Here is a 25,973-nt window from a genome sequence, read left to right as displayed (position 1 = left end):
GTGGCCGGTAGGTTTGCAGGGCTGCCCAACCTTGGGCGGGTGAGTTCAAACGTGGCACTCAAATTTAGGGTTGTTGTTTAGTCGCTAAGTCGTGTCCAACTCTGGGCGACCCCATGGACTGTAGCCTGCCAGGCTCTGTCCGTGGGATTTCCCAGGCAAGAATACTGGAGTGGGTTGTCCTTCCTTCTTCAGGGAATCTTCCCAACCCAGGGATCGAACCTGCATTTCCTGCATTGCAGGTGGATTCTTTACCACTGAGCTACCTGGGAAGCCCCAGTTTAGGGTTAGCAAGGTGATTTAGCTCAGTCTGCCATCTGTTCCTACCCAGACATCATTTGTAATAAGGTACAATTTTATATACGTGTTCTTGAGTCTCCTTTGTCCTATCTCATGAGCGTTTGGGTCTTGGGCGAGAGTAATGAGGTGTCACTGGGTTCTTTCACACCTCTGCATTAACCACTGCCTTATCCTATCTGATTCTGTACAGTCTTTTGCATGCGAACAGCCTCAACAAGCAATTAGCAAATTTATTTCATTAGTATACTGAAAAAACAAAACCCAGGATAAATTGAGGTTTCATTCAGAGAGGCAAGCATTTATTCAACTACTCAACAAATATGGTCTGTTTAGCTATGATGTATCAGAAGCATTCTTAAAATTCAGGTTGTCATACAAAATTGCATAATAAAAAATACAGGAATTATGGGGAAAATGAGGTTAGGGAAGGATACTCAAAATACCTCATCAGTGATACAGCTTTAAAAAGATGGGAGCGTGGGACTTCCCTGGAGGCCCAGTGGTTAAGAAACTGTCTGCCAATGCAGGGGACACAGGTTCAATCCCTGGTCGGGGGAGATTCCACCTGCCGTGGGGCAACTAAACCCATGCCTGCTGAGCCCGGGCTCCACGAAAAGAGATGCCACTGCAACGAGAAGCCCATGCCCAGCCCCTACTGAGCCCAGGCTCCACGACAAGAGATGCCACTGCAACGAGAAGCCCATGCGCTGCAACTGGAGAAAGCCCGCATTCAGCAATGCACAGCCAAAAATTAATAAAGATGGGAATCTAGTGAAAAAAGAAGGTTAGCACAGTTGTACAAGTTAAATTGTTTTCTTAAAAGACATAAATACTACAAAGGGGGCTTCCCTAGTGGCTCAGATGGTAAAGAATCCTCTTGTATGCAGGAGACCTGGGTTCGATTCCCTGGAGAAGGAAACGGCAACCGCTCCAGTATTCTGGCCTGGAGAGGCCCGTGGACAGAGGAGCCTGGTGGGCTACAGTCCGTGGGGTCGCAGAGAGTGGGACACGAGTGAGCAACTAACACTTTCACTTTTTTTTCACTGCAAAAGACGTGATTCTTTATCTGGAAAAGCTTGAAGTTTGCTTGCGGAAGTAGGCATCCGAAGGGTTGCAGCTTCTGAGGTATGGGTGAGGTGGTTGCAAAGTTGTAATGCAGTGTGGACGAGGGTTAGAAGGAAACTGGGAGACATTTGAAGTGTGTGAGTGTGTTTTCCTACACACCTCAGTTCAGCTGGTGGAGTTTTCTGTGTTCACGTAGGCTTTCTTGTAAACAAAATCACACAAGGTCCAAAATTCACATTATGCTCGAACTGTTTCCTAGTTGTTGAATGGTGTTGGAACAAATTCAGCTTTTCAAAGCAAGCATCAGAGCAGGACTGTAGGTGCTGTGTGGGAGGCACTGCCCGGCACACAGTAGGTTCAGCAATGTACCGCTTCTGCCCTCATGGGAGAGACACTGTAATGAGGGAAACAAGAAACAAATAATCAATTTCATTTCATATAGTTTGCATACCACCTTCCCCCTAAGTTCATGTGTTCACCTAACCCCCACGGTGATGGTGTTTGGAGGTGGGGCCTTTGGGGGTGATTAGGTCCTGAGAGAGGCGCCTCATGGACGGAATTAGTGTTTTTATAAAATGGACCCCTCCCACCCCTGCCCAAGCTCCCTTCCACCACAGGAGGACTTGGCGAGAAGACAGTTACGCGTGAGCCAGGGAGCATCTCTCGCCAGATGCCGAGTCTGCTGGTGTCTCGACCTTAGATTTCCCAGTCTCCAGAAATGTGAGTGATGAATACCCGGTCTCCGGGGTTCTGTCATAGCAGCCCAAAGGAGCTCAGACAGTAAGGCAGTGAGCTGTGGGTTCATGGCAGGTGGAGTGGTATCCCCCCAGATTCCTGGGCTGAAGCCCTCGCCCTCCTATAGGTTGAGGTGTTAGTTCCCTGGGCTGCTGTGACTCACACAGAAACTTACAGTCTCACAGCCTGGAGGCCAGAACCCTCAGGTCAGCGTGTTGGCAGGGTTCATTCCTTCTGTGGGCTGTGAGGAAGAATTCATTCCATGCCTTTCCCTCAATGTTTAGTGATTTTCTAACAATCTTTGGCATCCTTGGCTGTAGAAACACCAGCCCAATCTCTGCCTTCCTCTTCATGTGCCGTTCTTCCTGTCTGTCTGTGTGTGTGTCCACATTCCCCCTTTCTTAAGGCATCAGTTACAGTAGAGTTGGGGCTCACTCTGTTCCAGTAGCACCTCATCTTAACTGATTATATCTGAAAAAAACCCTATTTCCAAATAAAGTCACATTCTGAAGTATTGAAGGCTAAAATTTCAACATATGAATTTGGGGGGATATACACTTCCACCTGTAACTTACTAAAGGGATGAGGGAAGATCCCTTTCAGTAAGTGATATTTGAGCAAGAGACTTAAATAAAATGGATGGATTAAGGGACCTCCCTGGTGCTCTAGTGGTTCAGACTACATGCTGCCAATGCAAGGGGCCCAGGTTCAATCCCTGGTCAGGGACAAAGAATTGATGCTTTTGAACTGTGGAGCTAGAGAAGACTCTTGAGAGTCCCTTGGACTGCACGGAGATCAAACTGTCCATCCTAAAGGAAATCAGTCCTGAATATTCACGGAAGAACTGATGCTGAATCCAAAGCTCCACTATTTTGACCACTTAATGTGAAGAGCCAACTCACTGGAAAAGACCCTGATGCTGGGAAAGATTGAGGGCAGGAGAAGAGAGTGGCAGAGGATGAGATGGTTGGATGGCATCACTGACTCAGTGGACATGAGTTTGATCAAGCTCTGGGAGATAGTGAAGGACAGTGAAGCCTGGCGTGCTGCAGTCCATGGGGTTGCAAAGAGTTGGACATGGCTCAGTGACTAAACAACAACAAGGAACTAGATCCTGCATGCTACAAATAAGAGCCTGCACGCTGCAGCTAAGACCTGGTGCATCCAAATAAATTTTTTAAAAAATGAGGGAGTGACCATGCAGACATCTGAGGGAACAGAATTCTAGGGGGAGAGAACAGCAAATATGAAAGTCCTGCGATGGGAAAAGAGATTTTCCTGCCAAAGGAACAGGTCATTGTGTCTAGAAGGTAGCAAGAAGAGTGGTAAGAGATGAGGTTAGAGGATGATTCATCAACAGGAAATCCATCAATTTACAATTATTAAATTCTCAAAATTAAAGAAGAAAAACCTTATGAATTTATCAGAGTTCAAAAAACCAAAACAAAAACAAACAAGAAACTGCTATTGTTCCCAGTAAAAATGCTAAAGTATAAATAAACAATAACTTTCTCTTATGATAAAGAGTATCAGAGCATACAAGCATACATCATATTATTCATGCAATGTAAAGACATTTCTGTTGTTCAGAAATGTGGAGGGATGCCAGCAATTACCTCTTTGGTTCAGTATTGTTATTTTGGTTCAATATTGTTATATTTGCTAAAGCAATAAGATAAGAAAAGGAAATAAGCAATATTCTCCTTGTTGTTTGCAGATAATATGTTCCTACACACTTCCCCTCCCCCCACAATGAGGTATTTTCAGCAATCAGAACTGAATCACACATATATAGAGATCAGACTTATGGTTGTAAAGGGGGAGGGGAGAAGGGAGACGGATGAACTGGGAGTTTGGGATTGGTAGATGCAAATTATTACCTTTAGGATGGATAAACCACAACCATAAAACAACAAGGTCCTATTATATATCACAGGGAACGATAGCCAATCTCCTGGGATAAATCATAATGGGAAATAACTTTTAAAAGAATATATATGTGTATAACTGAGTCACTTTGCTATACAGCAGATATTGGCACAACATTGTAAGTCAAGTGTACTTCCATTTGAAAGCAAATAGAACTGAATCAGTCTTTTATGTGCTAGACTCATGTACTCTGGGTCCACTTTCTTGTCCTAGTCTTGGCTACAGCAACCATCTGGTTGTGCGGGTAGAGCCTGGCCGCCACTTGCCTCAGCTGCACTGCACACCCCTGGGTCTCTACTGCTGCTGCTTGGGATGCTTCTGGAGTTCACTCAACCTCCCGGGCACATGTGCACCTGGAAGAGAGAGTTTGCAGGGCAACCCTGGAGCCGTAAGGCATGGGTGCCAGTGGATATATGCCTCCCGGGCCTCTGTGCCTCAGTGGACAATTCCGTCATCCTACATGTTTTCTCAAGTACTCCACAGCAATAACACAAGAATACACGTGGTGTGGGATTCCCCACACCTTCCCCGTTTCTCTCTTTCAGGGCCTCCATTCTGGATCCCAGTGGTCACTTCCAAAAATAAACTATTTGCCCACTAGACCAAGTCCCATGTCATAGATTCTGCTTCGGGAGGGAATCTGAATGAGGAGAGTTAGTACCAGAAGAGGCTGTAGAAAGCAAAACTTAGGGGTAGAATTCTAAGATACATCACACACCCTTCAGACCCGTGGTAGGGCCCTTATGCTGGTGGTGAGTGAGCCGGTGACGAGCTCTGGCCTGTGGCACGGTTATAATGATTTGCTAGGGTGGATTAGGATGTGATTCAGGTGGAAGGGGAAGCACGGGCCTCCGTGCTGGCAGTGGAACTTTAACTGCGTGGAGGCAATGGTAATAAGATGGACCACGGGGCTGGCTGACTTTTGTTTAGGGTTTTCAAAGCCTCAAATAATAATGACAGAATCAAACCAGCCAACTGTCAATTTAAGGCACTCTGAATGCCCGTTAGTCTCATGGCAGCCTGAAGAAACCCTTACCTCCTGTAGGCAGAGGGCGCTGTACGGTGAAAACTGGTCCAGGTTTATTCACATCTCTGAATAATGTTGGTTCTATTTCTCTCTTCAACCATGTTTAAACTTCTATTTAACCTATCAGTGGGTATTTTGTGTTAAGTAACATAATAAATTATTATATTTTCCATTTCTAGAAGGTTTGCTCTTGTTCGGTCATTAACTTACCGTCTAACTCTTCGCGACCCCATGGACTGCAGCACAGCAGGCTTCTCTGTCCTTCACCATCTCCTGGAGTTTGCTCAGGTTCAAATCCATTGAATTGGTGATGCTATCTAGCCACCTCATCCTCTGCCGCCCTTTTCTCCTTTTGCCTTCCATCTTTCCCACTATCAGGGCCTTTTCCAATGAGTCGGCTCTTTGCATCAGGTGGCCAAAGTATTGAAGGTTTTTGTGTTTTTTTTGTAAGCTTTTCTTTTAAATCTTTAAACACATATAATTATTTTGTATGTCTGATAACACTCATATCCACAGGTTTCTGGATGTGATTTTATTGTCTGGTGTTTCCAATGGCTGTCACTCAGAGTGAAGTTTTCCTCATGTGTTTTGTGACTTGTTTTGACCGTGAGTTGCCCAAGTTCCCTGAAAAGTTATCCAAGGGGAGTTGTTGAAACCTGTGTGGAACTTGCATTTCTCCAGAGAATATTTACAGCTTGTCCTTTAAAAAAATTTTTAGTTGTGTTATCCTGCAGTCAGAAAATAAGTCTTGTAATATCTGTTTAGAAATCAAGTTGTCTGTTTTAATAAGTATATAATTAATATTATACACTAAGGATGTTCTGTGCTATTTATAGAAAAGCACATTCTGTCCCTGACCACAGACAGTGAAGTGCAAGATGTCTTACTGCCACTTAAACGTTGAGCCTGTGCTGCCAGGGAGGCAGGAAACTCCAGCTCCAGCGGTCTTGGGTGCAGCCCCTCAGGCTGCACTGGAATGAGGGAGATTCATCGGTACCCCAAGCCTAGGGGGAGGGGCTGTCTCACCTCCACTTCTGGCCCAGGCCTGCAGGCCTCCTGAGGGCCTCGGGCACCTGTGGGTGCTTGCAGCGGACAGTGGGCGGGGCTCACTCAGGTGTGCAATCCCAGGCCTTCGTGCCTGCCCCCACCATCCCAGGACAACCTTTCTCCTCTGACATCAAGGAACAGCAAGACCGGTTGTGCAGCTGGAGTGGAAGCTTGGAAATGATTGGGGCAGGGGAGTCAGACCTGGGGAGCCCCTTTAGATGACCCCAAAGCGCAGATGCCCAGGGCTTTCCCTGCCCGCCTGCTGCGGGGTGAATGGGTACCTGCTTCCATTCATTGTCTGGGTTGGGATGGAGTTATGTGATCTCTACTCTAAGTCCAGGAGGGCGCTACACGAAGCCAGGAGGGTTTAGGTGGGGGAGTGAGATGTGATGAACGTTTTATAAAGTTCTGGACTTTATAAAAGTTGAACTCTGGACTCGGCTCAGTGACAAGAGGGGGCTGGGGGGCCCCGAGGGGAGAAAGGGAGGGCATGAGGGGCCCAGGCCGCAGAGTGGGTGCCAGGAGGGAGTGACGTGGGACCCTCGGCCTGAAGCTCCTTCGCACGCTCTCTCTTCCCTGGGGTCCCCCAGGCCTGGAGAGGGGCCGCGGCGGCACGGCTCCCCAGGCCTGACCTTGAGTGAGGCCAGTCTGGCTTCGGGCCACGAAACTGGATCTGAAATGTGAAGAAATGCGGCTATTTCCCGGTTGACGTGGAAGGGATCCGGTTACCATTTGCTCCGGGACGGAAGGGGTTCTCCTCGGAGGGAGGGCAGGGAGCCGGGGCTGAGGGAGGGGTCCCCGCCCGCCCGCGGCGTCCTGGGGAAAACGCAGCGGGGCCGGGTAGCTCGACCGAGCGGAGAGTGAAGCCGGGCGGCGCGGCCGGTGGGCGAGGCCGGCGCCGGACCGCCCGGGCCGGGGGCGGGGCAGACGCTGCGCGGGGCGCAGGAACGGGGGCCGGCGGAGGGGCGCGCGGGGCCCCCGGCCTGGGGCGGGTGGCATCCGAGCCGCAGGGGGCAGAGCCGGGCCGGGCGGGGCGGGCTGGGGCACAGAGGGGCGGGCTTTCCCCGGCCCGGGCCCCCGGGTCCCGCCCCTCCCGCCGCCCCTCCCTCCCCGGCCCCCGCCCCTCGCGGCCCCGCCAGGCCCCGGCCTCCGCGCCATTCCTGCCGCTGCGCGTCCCGCCACCGCGCGCTTGGGCCATGGCGGGCCTGGGGCTGCGACCGGCCAAGGGCTACCGAGTGGTGCTGCTGGGCAGCGTGGCGGTGGGCAAGACGGCGCTCGCCACGCAGTTCGCCTGCGGCAGCTTCCCGGAGCAGTGCGAGCCGTCGGTGGAGGAGCTCTTCAGCAAGGTGATCGAGGTGAACGCGGCGCCCGCCCTGCTGGAGATCGTGGACACGGTGGGCGCCGAGCACCTGGTCACCCTCAAGGACCTGTACATCAAGAACAGCGACGGCTTCGTGGTGCTCTACAGCGTCTGCAGCGAGGCCTCGTTCGAGGCGGTGCGGCCGCTGCGCGAGCGCATGGGCCGGCTGCGGGGGCCCAAGGCCGTGCCGCTGGTGCTCGTGGGCACCAAGGCCGACCTGGACGCCCAGCGCCAGGTGCTGACGGCGCAGGGCCGCGCGCTGGCCCGCGAGTGGCGGTGCCCCTTCCTGGAGGTCACGGCCAAGAGCAAACTGATGGTGGACCAGGTGTTCACGCAGGTGGTGCGCGAGATGGAGGCCCTGGCCCCGCCCGAGGAAGTGGTTCCGGCGGTCCCCACCAACGCGCAGGAGACGTGGCCCTCGGAAAGATTCATCGGCTGACGCGCGGCGGTTCCTCCTGCCTGTATTCATCGCTTTTCGTGATTTCTGAAGCTCCCTTTGCTCCTCTGCGCTTTTAAAGAAAGTTATTCAGCTGTAAACAAGTGGTTACTTCTATATATTGACTCAAATCCGTGCCTCAGACTGTCCACAGAGCTTCTTAAATATTTGTCGAGAACTTTGCAACTGTATTTACTTCTGACAGTGCTGGGAGGAGAAACCAAAAATCAATTTTTTACCTCCTGTATGAAGAAAGGCTACCCTTTTCTTCAGTGGAATTTGTTACAGGATTTTTGTTTTGGTGATAATTAACACCTTCCAGTGTCATCTGACGTTTGATATTGATTGAGGAACATGAACTGAAGTTTCAGTTTTCCATTCCATGAGGCTCTGATGTGTTTCCCTCTCATTTACAGCCTTGAATTGCAGTAGTATTTTCCTCTCTGCCTACTTCTAAATATAGTTATGACATACGTAGCCATGGTTTGAAAGGGATACTGTATACTCTGGGAGGGGAAAAATCAACTGTGTACTCAGGCAGAGATAGCTCAGCTCTGCCTTCAGTTTTGTAATTGACACCTAGTTGATTTCTACATCTGTCGATCTGTGAATATATATGTCGATAAAGTGAAAATAAAATGACTTTAGAAGTCGATAGTTTTTGATATTTGTCTTTCTAGAACTTAAGCTACAGTTCCTAAAGTTTCCGTACACCATATCTTTGGTTTTCAGTTATTTTCCAGGACAAGTTAGTTACTAGAGTGAAAATGGGCCCACCTCTTTCTCCATTTCTGCAGAAGTCCTTTCGACTGCAAGTTTTTTTTTCTTGTCTCTGGCCAGAGTCAGATATGTTTTCTGAATACCTGCCTAGTTTAACACCAGTACTGAAATAAAAACAAAACATGAAGAATCTTTTTGCATAGTTTTCACGTAACAATAGAGATCTTTCTTGCACTGGGTTAATTTAAAAAATTGGTCTTTGATATGAATTGCTTGTGTTTATTTGCACAAGTTAGCAATTTTACCTCCCCCAGTGCAACAAATTTTTAAAATTTAGGAACTTAGCTTAGCCATTTGAAGTGAAAGTCGCTCAGTCGTGTCCGACTCTTTGTGATCCCATGGACTATACAGTCCATGGAATTCTCCTGGCCAGAATACTGGAGTGGGTAACTGTTCCCTTCTCCAGGGGATCTTCTCAATTTAGGGATTGAGCACAGGTCTCCCACATTGCAGGCGGATTCTTTACCAGTTGAGCCCCCAGGGAAGCCCATAGCCATTTGAACATCTTTCTAAGAAAAAAATAAAACAACGAAGCTCTATGCCTGTGGTCTAAAATAATCCCATTAAAGGAAAGTTATAGAGTGGCGGTTACACTGGGCTCTGGGTGTTATATTTACATTGTATATGATATTTGACCAGAAGAATGGATTTTAACACACAAAAATATTTTGGAACCTCGCAGTGCCTGAGAACTAGTTTACCCGGAGGAGGCGGCTAGGCCGGGACCTCCCCTTCTTTTACTTCTTTCTCTTTCCCCTGGACACTGGGGAGGGGGTGGCTGGGTGCTTCCTTTTGAGCCTTGAAACCCAGCTAGCCCGCGGCTCGCCTATGACCCTCTCTGCCTATGACCCTCTCTCCTGGGGTCACTGCTCCGGGCAGTGTTACCTCACACCCTCTTCCGGAACCATCATTTCTCCAAGGGGATGGTTCGGACACAGGGAGGGGGGAGGGCTGGGCAGTCAGGAAGCCTCTCCTGGCCTCGGCTTGGTCTGACGCTGCCCCCTCCTGCTGCTGAAGCAGAGGTGGAAACCCAAGACCCTTCCCTGAGCAGATGTGGGCTGCACAGAGAGAGCCCGGGTGGGGGGGCCGGGGGAGTGGGAAGGTGAGCAGTCCCCGCCCACCCCCGAGAGCTGGGCCCCCAGGACTGGGAGTGGACGGCCCCTTCGCCCGCCTTTCTGACTCCACTTGCTTATGCTGAGGCCGCTGGGGAGGTTTGGTGTCCCTGGATCCCAGGCCCTCTGGATATCAGGCCTGATTCAGGAAAAAAATTCACAAACAGCCATTTCTTTCCTTAAATTACTAGACTCCTCTCAGACTACCACTCAGATCCGGGTGTCCGGCTTGGAGGCCAGCGGCGTTCCTCACTGACCGGTCGTGACCAGTCAACGCGAGCGCCCGGCCCGTGTGATGAGCTCAAGCGACCGCAGGAGTAAGTGTGAGGCCGCTTTCCGCGTGCATGTGCACGCACACACACAGCTAAAGACCCACACCCTGGTTTCTTTCTCTTCCCGCATTTCTAATTTATTTCTGTTCCTCACCAGCTGCCTGCGGTCACTCTGGCCTCGGTCAGTAAGCAAGTGGCCGACATGACCCCTCGTCAGGGTGCTGTGGTGCCGGAGGCGCTGCGCCCAGCTGAGGGACGTGGCGCTGTGGCCGCCTGACCTGCCATCGGAAAGGGGCGCTCAGATCTCCAGCCCTTCACCTAAGACTGGGCTGTAGACTGTGCCCGCTCAGTATAACTGGAGAGTGCGAAGCTGGTTTCCAAAGAGGACGGAGCCGTCCCTCACCCACAAGAAGGGCGAGTGCTTCTGAGTTTCCAAGCGCCCCGCCACTCGGGGCAGATCTTTTTCTTGCCCGTGTGGTATGGTTTCAGTTTGTGTTATTCAGATTGCGGGTGATGTAAGTTTTCTGTTTTTGCAGGATCTCACTTCCCTAACCAGGGATCGAACCTGGGCCCTCAGCAGTGAAAGTGCCAAGCCCTGACCACTGGACCACCAGGGAACTGCTGATGCTGAGAATTCTTTCGGGGATTTTTTTTTTTTTCTATATTTCAGCCGTGCCATGTGGCGTGCGGGATCTTAGTTCCCAACCAGGGATCAAACCCTTGCCCCCTGCATTGGGAGTCTGGAATCCTAGCCATTAGACCACCAGGGAAGCCCGTCTTTGCCCATTTTTTAATCAAGTTATTTTTCCATTGTTAAATTTTAGGAGGTCTCTATATATTCTGGATGTTAATTTTGTGTCAGGTATGTGACTTGCAAATATTATTTCCCATTCTGTGGGTTGCCCTTTTACTCTGTTGATAATGTATTTTGATGCACAAAATTCAAATTTTTTCATGAAATCCAGTTGTCTAGCTTTTCTTTTGTTGTCTGTGACTTTGGTATCATTTCAAAGAAATCACTGCCAAATTCAAAGTTTCCAGGTTTTGACATATGAAAGCATAGGTTTATGACTAGTCTATACCTTTGGTCTATATCTTGTCTTTTATGCAGGCACTGTACTGTTCTGGTTACTAAAGTATTGCAGCAGTTTTGAAACCAGGAAGTTTGTCTTCCACCTTTATTCTTTTTCCAGGTTGCTTTGGCTGTTTGGGATCCCTTGGCACTCCATATGAATTTTACAATAAGTTTTTCTATTTCTGAAAAGATGTCATCGGAATTTTTATAGGGATTGCAGTGAATCTGTGGATTGCTTTGTGTAGTATTGATATGTTAATGATATGAGGTCTTCCAGTCATAAACATGGAATACATTTATTTGTGTCTTTTCATTTTTTAGTAATAGATTGTCATCTTCATTGTACAAGTCTTTTCACCTCCTTGGTTAAGTTTGTTTCCAGTACTTCACTCTTTCTGATGGCATTGTAAATGGAATTGTTTTCTTAATTTCCTTTTTGGATTGTTCATTGTTAGTGTATAGAAATGCAACTGATTTCTGTCCATTGACTTTGTATCCTGCTTTGTTGAATTTACCACTTCTAACAGTTTTGAGTTGTTTTTCTTTTGTGGAATCTTTACCGGTTTCTCCACATAAGATCATATGGGCAGAGATATTCAACTTCTTCCTTTCCAATTTGGGTGCCTTTTATTTGTTTTACTTGCCCTAATTGCTCTGGCTAGGATTCCAGTACAATGTTGAATAGAAGTGGTGAAGGCAGACATCTCTGCCCTGTTCCTGATCTTAGAGGAAAAGTTTTCAACCTTTCATCTCTGAGTGTAATGTTCATTGCGGACTTTTATATATTCAGTTTCTATTACATTTAGCTAATTTCCTTCTATTTCTAGTCTGTTGAGTGTTTTCTTTTGTGAAAGGGTTTGAATTTTGTCAAATTATTTTTTTGGCATCAATTAAATGTGGTATATACATTGATTTTATTTTTTTTAATTTTATCTACACTGGGTCTTTGTTGCCCTGGGCATGTGGGATCTTAGTTCCCCAACTAGGGAATGAACCCACACCCCCTGTGTTAGAAGGGTGGAGTCTTAACCACTAGACCACCAGGGAAGTCCCACATGGATTAATTTTTGTATGTTGAACCGCTCATGCATTCCAGGAATAAATTCCTCTTGGACATGGTGTATAAGACTTTTTATGTGTTGTTAAATTCTCTTTGCTAGTATTTCATTGACAACATAGTTGATTTTTTCCCCCAGTTTTATTGAGATATATTTGACACAGAACATTGTGTAATGTGTACACTGTAACATTGTGTAAACATTAATGGTGTACAATGTGATAGTTTGATACACATATATATTATCAATACAAAATGATTAACACAGTTCAGTTAGATAACACATCCTTCAACTCCCATGATTATAATTTTTGTTGTTGTTGTGATAAGAACATTAAAGATCTACTTTCCCAGCAACTTTGAGTATGATTTTTATCCTCTATTCCCTATCCATTTCATGGTTTCTTTCCTCTCAGCCCAGACCTTGGCTGATTAGAGTTCTTTACCCAGTAGAAAGACCCCAGCATTCATTCCCAAAGGATTCACGCGCTCAGTAGGTTTCTGCCACTTTTTGGTTGATACCGCTTTATGATAACCTTTTACCATTGGAACAGAAATACCAAGAGGCATCTCAAAGAACCCACTTGGTCTCTGGGTACCACAGTTAGAGTAAGCTCCTCCACCATCCCTCAGCTCCCAAACTCCTGTATTCTGACTTTGGGGAACACAGCACCAAATATGAGTCCCTGATTAAAGAATACGCCGGAAGCCGTAAGATGGAGCCCCATCCTCTCTGGGTACAGGCTCCCAGCTGGTGCTGCCCTTGTCTTCAGAGGCTGTCCCACCTTCCCATCAGGCCAGCCACTTGCGGGTGAGCGAATAGAAACAGGACCATTGCACTCCATGCGCATGGCCTGTTACTTTGTTTCTTCTGCTGTAAAATCAGTCCTCTGGTCATAGAAATGTTCTGCGGGGCACCAGGAAGGTCTACAAGGCATCCTGCAGGTCTGTGATGGTGGTGCTGGCAGAAGCATTAGAGGCAGGGAAGGCAAAGCCACATCCAGAATAATCGTCTGCCCCAGGGACGGCAAACAGCTGCTCCTTCCACAATGGGAGAAATCTAGTGTCATGGACTTTTCACCAAGTGAGGAGTGTTCCCGTGGAAGATGACACCATCAAAGGGGCTCAGTGTTGGTCTCTGCTGTAGGCAGGTTAGATCCTCGATGGTGATGAAGCCAGATCAGATGTTTTGAGGCAAAGTCCATGATGCGGGGCCCATTTGTAGCCTCCATCCCGGCAGCCTTGGTTGTTTCGTGCATGGGCCCATTGAACAAGCACCCGGGGGGATGGCTAAAGTGGCTGAAAGGCACAGGACAGACTGTCTTGCCCAACTGATTGTTGACAGCCTCCTCTGCAGAAGTGCGTGAGGGTGGGTATTCACATGCAGTAAAGTACCTTCACACTCGAGGGAGGTCCAGCCTCATTTCTCTTCCCCAGGTCACCCCATTACCAGTCTTCCAATCTTGTTTTTTCCAACTCTTTGATGGTCCAGCCCAACCCATTAGCAACTGCCCGTTAATCAAATGTAGAGCCATACTTCTAGCCATCTTGCAGTCCAGGCAAAGTGGTTAACAACCCAGTGCTTGAATGCTTGAAGTGAAGGCCACAGGGAGGCTTTTCCTTCAACACTCTCCTTTAGGGCCACCTCTAGATGGGACGTAGGGCTGCAGCCATCCACTTCTGGACCATCTGTAAACCAGGAGCGAGGTTTTCCCTCCTCAATCAACTAGTCGTAAGGCCCTCCCCATGAGGCCACAGGTCTGGACTGTGGGTGGGAGACCAGGCAGCGGGAGGAGGTAGGAGACACAGCCTATGAGCAGATGTTGACAGATTCCTGAGGCATGTGATCTACCTTTAAAGGCACCGAGGACCATGATTTGACCAAACATCCTGTGGTGGCAGCACAGGGTCACCAGCTTCCCAGCCCGCAGAGATGCACACTTACCGCCTGTGCAGTGGCCTCCCGCTGAGCAGAAACAAGTTCACAGACCGTGACCCGTGTGGATCAAGACAAAAACAAGAGTGCTCTGTAATCAGGTCCAAACACAGACAAAAGTGTGAATACTTTCAAAGCCACAAAAAATGATCAAACACTCTCCACTCTTCGCTACTATGATGAATGCTTCTTTACCAAGCACAGGCTTCCCTTCTCGGAGGTGAGTTGTTATGATATTCAAGCATGTAATCTCCCCCACTTCCCCACAGCATCTAATTCAGAGCAAAGCCCTGCTTCTGATTCAACTTTCACCAAAACCACACCATACAAGCCCATAACCAGCTGAAGCTGTGCTGAAGCTGAAGCTCCAATACTTTGGCCACCTGATGTGAAGAATGGACTCATTGGAAAACGCCCTGATGCTGGGAAAGACTGAAGGCAGGAGGAGAAGGGGACGACAGAGGATGAGACGGTTGGATGACATCACCCAATGGACTCACACTCACTCATATCGACTCAATGGACATGAGTTTGAGCAAACTTGGGGAGATGGTGAAGGACAGGGAAGCCTGGTGTGCTGCAGCTGATGGGGTTGCAAAGAGCCTGACACGACCGAGTGACTGAACAACAACAAAACCGCCTCATGTAAGGCCATAACCAACTGAGAAACTTCATGGCTCCCAGGTGTGTGTTCCCCTTACTGCAACTGCAGAGTAAAGTCAACTTTTCTTTTTTGGTTGTGCCTCACAGCATGTTGGATCTTATTACTAGTTCCCAGACCAGGGATCGAACCTGAGCACCCTGTAGGAGAAGTGCAGAGTCCTAACCTCCGGTCTGCCAGAGGAGTGCCCAGAGAAAGGCCAACTTGTTTGGTGACAGGCGTGCTCTGTGGTCTTTAGCTGGAGGGCAGCCACACCACGCATCACCACACCACCCACACCTGTGGTGATAAGGCCACATCATCTGTGGCAGCCAAGCATGTGGCCGTCAGGGTGCAGGGAGCAGAACCACGGCAGATAATCTAAGCGAGGCTGACAGCAGACACAAGGCTCTGGACTGGGCCTCTGAGAGCCACTTCCAGAGGTGGGGGTGGGGTTCCACCCTCTGGCTCTGCCTCCAGAGTCAGGAGTCTGTCAAACATCCAGAGCTGCCATCCTAGGCTGTGGCAGCCAAAATAGATGCTCCTGCAGCTGGGTCCCTGCCGTCCCTGCCTGCCACCGCCCAGGCAGCTGGGAGGAGGCATCAGAACCTGCCCACCCCTTCTCCATCTTGCTTGTCAGCAGAAAAGAGCAGAGAGCAGCAAGGACATGGCCTCCGCCCCCTTTCCCCTCCAAACCTCCTGGAAGATCACAGTTGGCTGACTCCAATTTCCAAGCAGACCTGGGTGGGAGGAAGTGGAGACAGGCAGCCGCAGCAACTCCCCCAGTGTGGCCTCGAGCGAGCAGCTGTGCGGCCCATTTCCAGATTTCTCTTTCTTTCTCTCTCTTAAAGAAAACCATACTTTTGTGTTCAGCCCCACAGGGTCCCCACTACAGACTGGCGGAGGGAGAAGCCGGAACCCCGGAACCCCGCTGTGGTCTGAGTCTGGGACTCTGACTGGGGTTCGAAAGCGGAGCCAAGTATCAAAGGTGGCAGAGGGGTTCCTGGGGCTCCCTGGGAAGGTGGGCCCGCCCTGACCTGTCGGGGGCGGGGGGCCGGGCGGGCAGTGTGGGGACCCCTTGTCAGATGGCCTCTGGTGAGATGCGGGCAGATGCTCAGTCCCAAAGGCATAAGGGCCCCCGAGTCGTCGGAGGGCATCTCGGGGAGGGACGGCACGGGCGCGCGGAGGAAGCCCACGACGGGGGGCGGGGGGCGATCCCTTCAGATCCCATCCCCGGCCTGGGTGAGTGAACCCCCGGCCTCCCGGACGGGCCTCTGGCGCCTTCCTGGAACCTCAACCCGAGAGGTCGGGCTTCCTGGGGAGTGGACACCAGAGCGCAGCCTCCCCGAGGTCCTGTTACACGTGCGTGTTGTGAAGTCACACTCGGCTAGTTAATAAGGCCCGCCTGCATTCCAGGGACGGCCGCAGACCGCGGGGGAGGACGCCACCGAGTCGGACTGGGAGACCTGGGGCAAGGGTTGGCGGCCGCGGCGGGGCGGCCGGGGCGGTGCATTCCTGCGGGCGGAGGCGGGCCCCGCGGCCCTGCGGGCTGACCACGCCCACCAACGGCCACGCCCCCTCCCGATGCCCACGCCCTGTTAATAACCACGCCTCTCTACTGGGTGACCACGCCCATCAAACCACGCCTCCTTTCGGGGTGCTCACATCCAGTCGATAGCCCCGCCCCCGCCCGGGTGGCCACGCCTCCCACCAGGCTGCTGACCCGCCTGCGCCGGACCCGGGCGAGGCTGCGCAGAATCCACTTATATGGACACTTGGTGCTTGTTCCTAGATCGCGGTCTGCTGTGCTGGGAGGCCGGGAGGCAGGAAGACCCGGCGTCCGTGGGCCGGGAGGCAGGGGGTCGGCGGGTCACCAGGGGCCCCTGGACTCTGGTCCCCGCCGGGCGTTTGTGCTGCGGCGGTGGAGGGGATAGCTCTGGGACGAAGACGCACGTGGGTGGCAGGGAAGGAGCCTCTCAGGGCAGCGACTTCGGTGCGTCTTGGGTGACTTGGAGGGAGGGGCGTGCCCACTGGAGGACGTCCTTACTGTCGGTGTAAGGTGACCCCCGCCGGGAAGTGGGGAGGGAGGCCCACCCACTCTCGTGGGAGGAGGGCAGTGAGCCTTTTGGTTTCCAAGGCTTCAAAACAGAATCCAACCCCTGGGAGGGAGAGGACACCAAGGAACCTCAGAGCCCGCCCTGCGTGGGGTTGAGAACTGAGCTCTTTGGTCTTGTTTTTGAGGCAGGTAGTGAGATAAAAACCATCACCTTATTTATGTGAGGGACTTCCCTAGTGGTCCAGTGGCTAAGACTCAGCTGCTCCCAGTGCTGGAAACCTGGATTCCACTCCTGGTCGGGGTGCTAGAGCCCACATGCCGCAACTAAAGAGCCCCTGAACCTAAGAGTGGGTGCAGCCAAATAAGTAAATAAATATATTTTAAAAGGATAAAGCGTTCTCGGGCTGGCGGCTAGGCCCGCACTTCCCTAACCGTCGAACCCCGCAGATGCCGGTGGCCGTGGGTCCCTATGGACCGTCCCAGCCAAGCTGCTTCGACCGCGTGAAGATGGGCTTCGTGGTGGGTTGCGCCATGGGCAAGACGGCGGGGGCCCTCTTCTGCACCTTTTCCTGCCTCAGGATCGGAATGCGGGGTCGGGAGCTGATGGGCGGCATCGGAAAATCCACGATGCAGAGCGGCCGTCGGGATGGGCAGCCGATGCTAATCAGCGCAGTGGTTGCGCACAACGTGCACCCCTCCCGTCAGTCCCATCCCATGTGTACTATAATAAAGCAAGTCTTTGAGTAAAAAAAAAAGGAAGAAAAAGCCATGATCACTTTTTATAGAGCTGTTCTTAACAAAGTTATATAATTGTTACAGATCAAACTACTGTTGTGAGATTTGTTTGGGGTTTATTTTATTTCGAAGCATGTGATCCCTACAGCTGATAAAGTAGAGAAGCCACAAATGAGCACAAAGGGCAACTTTTTAAAACAAGCGAAAAAGAAATCCTCCCTAACGCTGCAAAAGGAAAAAATTTGAGAAAAGAGTTTCCCCATATACCACTATGAGAAACCAGAATCTAAAAAAGGACTTAGGGTTGATAGGTTTTCTGTTCCAAAGCTGATGCTACTTTTAAGATATTCAAGAGCTCAGATTGAATAAAGGGATCAGCTAATACCTTTTAAAATATATTTGAAAATTTTGGTTTCATTTGTTTTAAAGTTTTTACTTTGTTTTAGGTTTGAAGGGTTCGTTAACAAAAGAAACCACATTTTTTACAGAAGACTATTTGATTTAATCTCAATATACAGTCTTTAAAGGAAAAGAAATAGAAACAGTAGAAGTAACAGCATATATGTCCCTAAATTGGGCCAACGACCTACATCCAGACTTAACAGTGCTGAAAGTCCCTCGTTAACAGCAATCTGTAGTCCCAACTGGGAAAGGAGTCTGGGTGGTGTGTCCACCCCACCGGTGAAGCTTCCAATCGCCATTTGGGGGCTCCTGCTTATATTCTCAGGCCACAAATGGGATATCACATCAGTTTGCAGGACAAAAATGCAGCTCTGTTCTTTTCTTTAACTTTTACAATGCTGTTTGTTTTACCTAGTGAGTCATAGGATTTCTTAGGCCCTGGGGGCTGGCCAGGCCCTCAGGAACTTAAGAGATTCCACTTCCTTTCTTATCTAAGGTGCTGCTTGACTTGCTGGTAACAAGTGGTGTGCTTGCGGGCAGACGTGTAGTCCAGGCAGCGTCCAGGCAAAGGTCTGAAGTGGGTCAGAGGCCTGCTTCCCTACATCTTTTAAAAACAAGTATTTATTTGTTTATTGTTATTTTTAATTTACTTTGCTTCACCAAGTCTCAGTTGTAGCATGTGGGGTCTAGTTCCCCGACCGGGGATCGAACCCAGGCAACCTGCATTGGGAGCGCAGAGTCTTAGCCATTGGACCATGAGGGAAGTTCCTCTCCTACTTCTAAAGCCTAAACAAGACTACCTCCATTTTAATTTCCCTAACGGTTTCTCATTACATAGATTTTGCCCTTCCTCTGAACAGAATTCTTGGGAAAGGAGTTAAAAAGTAAATGTGCTAACAATTTGTTAACACAGCCTTAAAATAAAATTCATTCAGACAAATGTAAAATCACTTTATTTGTGCTCAATTTACTGATGCAGGTGTCTCCTGAGACTAAAAATTACAAAACTGGCAGACAGAGCTCAGTTCTTGGGTCTGGGTACACAATTAATATCCCTGCAATGCGGGAGCCTTCTCCAGGCATTCCTACGGAGATCATAACTATATTTGGAGCGATACAGAAAGGGCCACAGCTGCAGTTCAGGGCTGCAAACAAGCTTTCAAATATGTGGAACTTCAGTGAAAACATTGACTATAACTCTCAGAGTATGTTCTGCATGTTATCTCATCTATGCAGCCATGTCCTACTATGCCTCCCCCACCGGGAAGTGAAGTGTCAAAGCATGAATATGCCAGACAGGGAGAAAATTTGTAGAGAAGTAACCCCTACTTTGAGGCTCAATTAGTCTCCGTTTTTACTTTCTTTGTGTGTTAGTCTGTCAGTTGTGTCCAACTCTCTGCAACACCATGGACTGTAGCCCGTCAGGCTTCTCTGTCCATGGGATTCTCCAGGCAAGAATACTGGAGTGGGTTGTCATTCTCTTCTCCAGGGGATCTTCCCAACCCAGGGATCGAACCCAGGTCTCCTGTATTGCAGGTAGATTCTTTACCGTCTGAGTCAGTAGGCTAAAGGCATTAATCTGGTAATTCTGAGCTCAAAAATTTACTCATTACAAATATAGAATGTGATTCAGAAAATCACTTATATTTTTAAACACTATCCCTTGCATTTAGGCCATTATGAAAATCTTAGAAAGCTAACGGGCTGATTGATAGGGACCAGATTTCACACTGATGGGAGCAAATGAGCACCCCTGTTCTCTGCCCATGATCTTGAAGGCCAAGGCATTGGCACAGGCCGGTCCTCTACCCAGCCAGTACCAAGGCCCCATCTGGGACATTCAAGTTGTGGCACAGGACCTCACTGTAGCTTCCAACACAGGCTAGTCTCCGCCTCCAGCTGGATCTGAGTGCACACCTGGTCCACCTGGGCCTCGCCCTCTGCTGTGACCTCCAGGCCATGAACATTCAGCAGTGTCCCTAGCAGGCCAGTGTGGGCCCGGCAGTCAGCCCCTCAACTCCCCTGCTGAGGCCTCCACTATCGCCCACTGAGCTTGCCAAGGTCTACTGGCCCTCCAAGGCATGAAGGGCTCATGGAATTCTTTACTCTGTTAAACTACCATTCAAAAATGAGAATAAAGTGAAAATATTTTCAGAGAAACAAAAATTGAAAGTGTTAGGAACAGACTGTGACTAAAGTATGCACTTCAGGAAAAAAGAAACTGGACCCGGAATGAGGATTTAAGAAGAATGATGAACAAGACTCAGAGAAGTCAGTGAAGGAATGTGTCTGGATGACTTCATTATTTCAACCTAATAGACAACAGCATATGCACTCCATATGCACTTTTCACTTTGCAGAAAGTGAAAAGGAACTAAAGAACCTCTTGGTGAGGGTGAAAGAAGAGAGTAAAAAAGCTGGCTTAAAACTCAACATTCAAAAAACTAAGATCATGGCATCCGGTCCTATCACTTCACAGCAAATAGATAATGGAAACAGTGGCAGACTTTGTTTTCTTGGGCTCCAAAATCACTGCAGACTGTAACTACAGCCATGAAATGAAGACATTTACTCCTTGTAAGAAAAGCTATGACAAACCTAGATAGTATATTAAAAAGCAGAGACATCACTTTCCTGACAAAGGTCTGTCTAGTCAAAGCTATGGTTTTCCCAGTAGTCACAAAAGCTGAACTTTCGAAGATCTGCTGCTTCTGAACTGTGGTGCTGGAGAAGATTCTTGAGAGTCCCTTGGACTGCAAGGAGATCAAACCAGTCAATCAATCCTAAAGGAAATCAACCCTGAATATTCATTGGAAAGACTGATGCTTAAGCTGAAGCTCCAATACTTTGGCCACCTTTTCTGGCTGACTCATTGGAAAAGACCCTGATGCTAGGAAAGATTGAGGAAAAGAGGAGAAGGAGGCAACAGAAGATGAGAAGGTTGGATGGCATCACTGACTCAGTGGACATGAGTCTGAGCAAACTCTGGGAGACAGTGAAGGAAAGGGAAGCCTGGCATGCAGCAGTCCATGGGGTTGCAAAGAGTTGGACACGACCTAGCGACTGAACAACAACAACAAAGAAAAATGGTTTTTAAAATGATTTCCCTCATGAAACAAAAACAAGATATTATAAAAAAGAAATACTAGGGACAAAAACACTTAGAAATGAAAGATATGATGATGGCAGAAAGAAAAATGCAATGTACGGACTAGAAGATAAAGTCAAAGATCTCTCCCAGAAACATAAGGATAAAAGGTGAACAACTAGAAAAAAGTATGAGAAAGGAAATTAACAGAAAACTCCAGAAGATCCAACATACGGATAACAGGTGATCAAAGAGGCTACAACAAAGAAATCAGAGCTCATAAAGAAATAATACAGGACAGTTTTGCAGAGCTGAAGGACCCAAGAATCCCCACCAGTGTTCCACCCAAGGAACACTGGGGATGAACAAATCTCACCAAGGTGTGAGGATCACAGCGGTCTCTGGCTTCCCCTTGCACAAACAACCAGCAGACATCCAAGTCCAGCCTTCAAACTTCTGTGGGAAAATGAGTTTTAACCTAGAATTCAATACCCAAGTAAACTGCCATTCAAATATGAAGGAAGAAAAGGCATCTTCAGACAGTTTAGTTCTCAAAAAAATTTCTCTCTGATGGACTCTTTCCAGGGAAGCCACCAGAATATAGGACATGGGGTCCCAGAATTCCCATTCAACAGAGGAAGAGACACAGGAAGAATTCCCATAAAGAATGAAGAGAAATCCCAGGATGGCAGCTAAGCAGCAGGCCTAGAGAAGACACAGCCTCAAGTGGAACAGGAAAATGAAAGGCTCTACAAGGGCTGAATCAAACTGCAGGTGGTGCCTGCAGTCATGAAATTAAAAGACACTTGCTTCTTAGAAGAAAAGCTATGACAAACATAGACAGCATTTTAAAAAGCAGAGACGTTACTTTGCAGACAAAGGTCCATCTAGTCAAAGCCATGGCTTTTTCAGTAGTCATGTATGCATGTGAGAGTTGGACCATAAAGAAGGCTGAGCTCCAAAGAATTGATGCTTTTGATCTGTGGTGTTGGAGAAGACTATTGGGAGTCCCTTGGACTGCAAGGAGATCCTAAAGGAAATCAGTCCCACATATTCATTGGAAGGACTGATGCTGAAGCTGAAGCTCCAATACTATGGCCACCTGATGCGAAGAGCTGACTCATTGGAAAAGACCCTGATGCTGGGAAAGATTGAAGACAGGAGGAGAAGGGGATCACAGAGGATGAGATGGTTAGATGCATCGTGGACTCAATGGACATGAGTTTGAGCAAGCTCTGGGAGATGGTGAAGGACAGGAAACCCTGGAGTGCTGCAGACCATGGGGTCCCAAAGAGTCGGACAAAACTTAGCGACTGAACAACAACAACAAAGATATGGGGAAAAGACGTGCGCTTCCATGCTCTCTCCCAGACTCCTGGCCAGCTTTGGGAGTGGTCTCAAAGGTCTGGTGCCGCGGAATTGCCTGGATCGCCGGTAACATGGAGCTGTAGCCCGTGGCTTTGTTCTCTTCAGTTACCTGGTCCACCCCAGAGTTGGAGAAATATTTTCTATAACATAGTTTTAAACTTATTTCACTCTCCTTGAGAGTGTAATAGTTCTTTAGTCATTTTATGAATTCCACATCTAAGTGGTTTCCAATAGTTTGCCTTTTTTTTAGCAGTTTAAAATCACCGTTGTGTTTTTACCTGGAGTCCATGAACATTCCAGAGACTAATTCCTCAAAGAAGATGTGATATATAGGTAGATTCTTTGGAATCTAAAAAAAAAAGTGATACAAATGAACTTATTTACAAAACATAAATAGACCCACACACATAGTAAAAAACTTATGGTTACCAAAGGGGAAAGGTATACGGGAGGGATAAATTAGGAGTTTAGGATTAGCAGACACACTACTATATATATAAAATAGATAAGCAACAAGGTCCTACCATATAGCTCAGGGAACTATATTCAACATTTTGTAATAATCGATAATGGAAACGAATCTAAATATGTATTAAATATATATATATCTAAATACCTATATATCTGAATCACTGCTGTACACCTAAACGAACACAACTTTGTAAATGAACTACACTTCAATTTAAAAAAAAACTCACCGGATAGACCAAGGCTGACCGAAGGCTTGTTTTCCAGTGATTTGATCAGTAACAGTTCTGAGTTGACTTTTAGGACCTGGACCAGATGTCCCCACGAAGCAAGGTGGGGGTGATGGGAGCTTTTAAAAGAGGAGATGCCCCAGCTGTTGGTGGTGGCTGGTGTTTTTCTCCCTGTTGTCAGCCCCAAGCACTGAGCAATTCCTGCTTCCAGGGTCCCACATGCTGGCGGCTATCCCGGAGGAAACAGGGTCTTCAGCGGAACGACCTGTTCCTCAGTCCCTAACAGCATCCAAGGATGTGACAGTTTCTAAGGAGAGCCAGACCCTACCGATGTTAAAGTAAGATTTTATTAGTAAGTGGAAGTATGATATATATGTAAGATATATCGAAATCCTAAATGTACAGCTGGAAGCGTTTTCATAAAGTCAGCTCCTCCTGTAATCAGGACCCCGAAGCCCATGTCGGAACTGCTCACACCTCTGTTGGATCCTCAGCTTGAGTTTCCAAGACAAGGCACGTGGCTTTAGCTTGAATCACAAGCTGACTTGAAGCTGGCCCTGGGTCCGAGTTACAGAGGAGACTTTCTAAGTATTCAGGGCTCGGGCCAGGACAGATGTCTTCTGTGCCACCCTCAGATGGAGCTCCCCGCCTCAGCCACCCTCCCAGCGAGAGTCCAGTCCTGCCTGGTCTTGGAGTCTCAGTGCTAACCTCGCCCAGGTCCTGGCCTGCTCACCCGTCTCTTGCGCTTGTTGAAATGGAAAGGTCTGGGTGTCCCGGCCGAGCAGACAGCCCCAGGGCCCGTGGCAGCAGTGCTACCCGGCACGCTGGTTGTCAGTCTTTTTCATTTTTGGCCAATGGACTTTTCTCTTTACTAGAATCCTGATTAAGGATTAAAGGACTTTTGTTATAGTTCATCCAAAAGTTCTAAATGTTTCCGTCAGGAAACTCCCTAGGGACCCCAACCCCCCTGGATTCTGGGATGGCACGTGGCATGGGCCTTGCCCTGATGCCTGTATGCTGTGTCTGGATGGAGGCCCTTTGGCAGAGGAGCCTGGGGGTGGGGGAGCTCCCCTGTGCATGGTCACTGGGGCCCCCCAGCCTCAAACCTGCCCTTTCTCTCTGCAAATCCCAACGGCTCCACTGTCCATGCTCCACTGCTTGTGAGTCTGCAGAATTTCACAAATGCACTTAAAGCCTTGTCCGCTGGTTGCACTAACACAGCCCCAGCTGGATGAGATGTGGAGACCCTTCCCCACAATTCCCCAGCAAGCCAGGAGCCCAGGTTTCAGGCCTCGGGAACTCATGAGTCAACAAGGTCTTTGGACAAAACTGTAGCTGGAGAAGCTCACAGCAGCCCGGGAGGCAGGTCCAAGGGAGCGGCCCGTGAGGGGGTCTGTTTCATCGTCTGGCATCAAAGACTTAAACTTCTAGGCCACGTGAGTCATCAGAATCCCCGTGGGCAGGGCCAGGGTGCCAACCATCCCAGCCTCAACCAGGGGCTGTTCTGATTCAGTGGCTGCCTGGGCCTAGTTCTGGACCCTGGAGAAGCCCCTGGGGTTCTGGAGCACAGCCCAGCACTGGGCCCCTGCAGCAGTGAGCAGCCCCGGGGTGTTTCCAGGGGCTGAGGGTGAACGCAAAACCACTGAGTCATTTCTTCAGGTCTCCCATGCTCCTGCCACCCAGGGGGAAGGGAGAGAGCCTGACTTCAGGGAGAAGTTGTCTTTGCAAATCTCCAGGCCGTGGCCACACACTGTGACATGTGCAAGCAGTGGAATTCAATTGGTGGTGAAGAGTTCCACCTCTTAGTGTCTGGTTTTTGTTTTGTTTTGTTTTTAGCTCTGAAAACTTGAAAAACTGGTTAGAAAGAAAACTTGTCACTGTCTCATCTTCCTTTTGAAGCAGAAGTCATCAGTAATTTCTGCCAGTTAAGAGTTGAACAGACTCAATTCAAATTTTAAAAGACAGGTTCCCAGTAACTTTTAAAATTGCACCAAAGACAAAAAACAGGAATAAACCTGACTAAGGAGGTGAAAGGCTTATATGCTGAGAACTATAAAATATTAATAAAGGAAACTGAAGATGATTCAAAGAATGGAAAGATATCCCGTGCTCTTGGGTTGGAAGAATTAATATAGTTAAAATGACCATGCTACTCAAAATAATCTATAGATTTATTGTGATACCTATCAAATTACCCATGACATTTTTTACAGAACTAGAACAAATAATACTAGAATTTATATGGAATCATAAAAGACCCAGAACTGCCAAAGCAATCCTGAGGAAAAAGAAGAAAGTAGGAGGCATAACTCTCCCAGACTTCAGACAATACTACAAAGCTACAGTAATCAAAATGGCATGGTATTGGCACAAAAACAGACATATGGATAAATGGAAGAGAATAGAGAGCCCAGAAATAAATCCAGACACCTCTGATCAATTGATCTTCAACTAAGGAGGCAAAAATACACAATGGAGAAAAAGACTCTCTCTTTAGCAAGTGGTGCTGGGCAAGCTGGACAGTTGCATGTAAATCAATAATGTTAGAATACTCCCTCATACTATATAAAAAAATAAACTCAAAGTGGCTTAAAGACTTAAACGTAAGACAAGACACCAGAAAACTCCCAGAAAACAACACAGACAAAGCATTCTCTGACATAAATTGTACAATGCTTTCTTAGGTCAGCCTTCAAGCCAATAGAAAGAAAAGCAAAAATAAGCGAATGGAGCCTGAGAAATTCGCAAGCTTTTGCACAGCAAAGGAAACTGTAAACAAAACAGAAAGACAGTCTACAGACTGGGAGAAAATATTTGCCAACAAGGGCTTAATTTCCAAAAGACATAAACAGCTCAGA

The 25,973-nt window shown here is 48.3% G+C and overlaps 1 protein-coding gene, 2 long non-coding RNA genes and 1 other non-coding gene across 4 annotated transcripts; 2 read left to right on the top strand and 2 right to left on the bottom strand.

Moving 5' to 3' along the window:
• The first annotated feature begins 7,219 nt into the window (after positions 1-7,219).
• On the top strand, positions 7,220-8,549 carry LOC136147052 (ras-related protein Rap-2c-like). The gene has a single exon (XM_065906182.1). The coding sequence runs from the start codon at positions 7,297-7,299 to the stop codon at positions 7,897-7,899; it is 603 nt and encodes a 200-aa protein (XP_065762254.1). The 5' UTR covers positions 7,220-7,296; the 3' UTR covers positions 7,900-8,549.
• Positions 8,550-10,604: 2,055 nt separating this feature from the next.
• On the bottom strand, positions 10,605-10,677 carry TRNAE-UUC (transfer RNA glutamic acid (anticodon UUC)). Its single transcript has one exon. It is a non-coding gene; the product is annotated as a tRNA-Glu (tRNA).
• A 1,637-nt stretch (positions 10,678-12,314) lies between these two features.
• Positions 12,315-15,604, bottom strand: LOC136147346 (uncharacterized). Its single transcript, XR_010659171.1, has 2 exons — positions 15,465-15,604; positions 12,315-14,219 (listed from the first exon to the last, which is right to left on the bottom strand). It is a non-coding gene; the product is annotated as an uncharacterized lncRNA (long non-coding RNA).
• A 27-nt stretch (positions 15,605-15,631) lies between these two features.
• LOC136147347 (uncharacterized) lies at positions 15,632-17,664 on the top strand. The gene is made up of 3 exons (XR_010659172.1): positions 15,632-15,756; positions 16,561-16,761; positions 17,272-17,664. It is a non-coding gene; the product is annotated as an uncharacterized lncRNA (long non-coding RNA).
• Positions 17,665-25,973: the final 8,309 nt, after the last annotated feature.

This window comes from Muntiacus reevesi, chromosome 15 (genome assembly GCF_963930625.1).
Source record: "Muntiacus reevesi chromosome 15, mMunRee1.1, whole genome shotgun sequence".
Taxonomy (NCBI): Eukaryota; Metazoa; Chordata; class Mammalia; order Artiodactyla; family Cervidae; genus Muntiacus; species Muntiacus reevesi.
The sequence above is the reverse complement of the archived record's forward strand: the minus strand, read 5'-3'. Positions and strand labels throughout refer to the sequence as shown.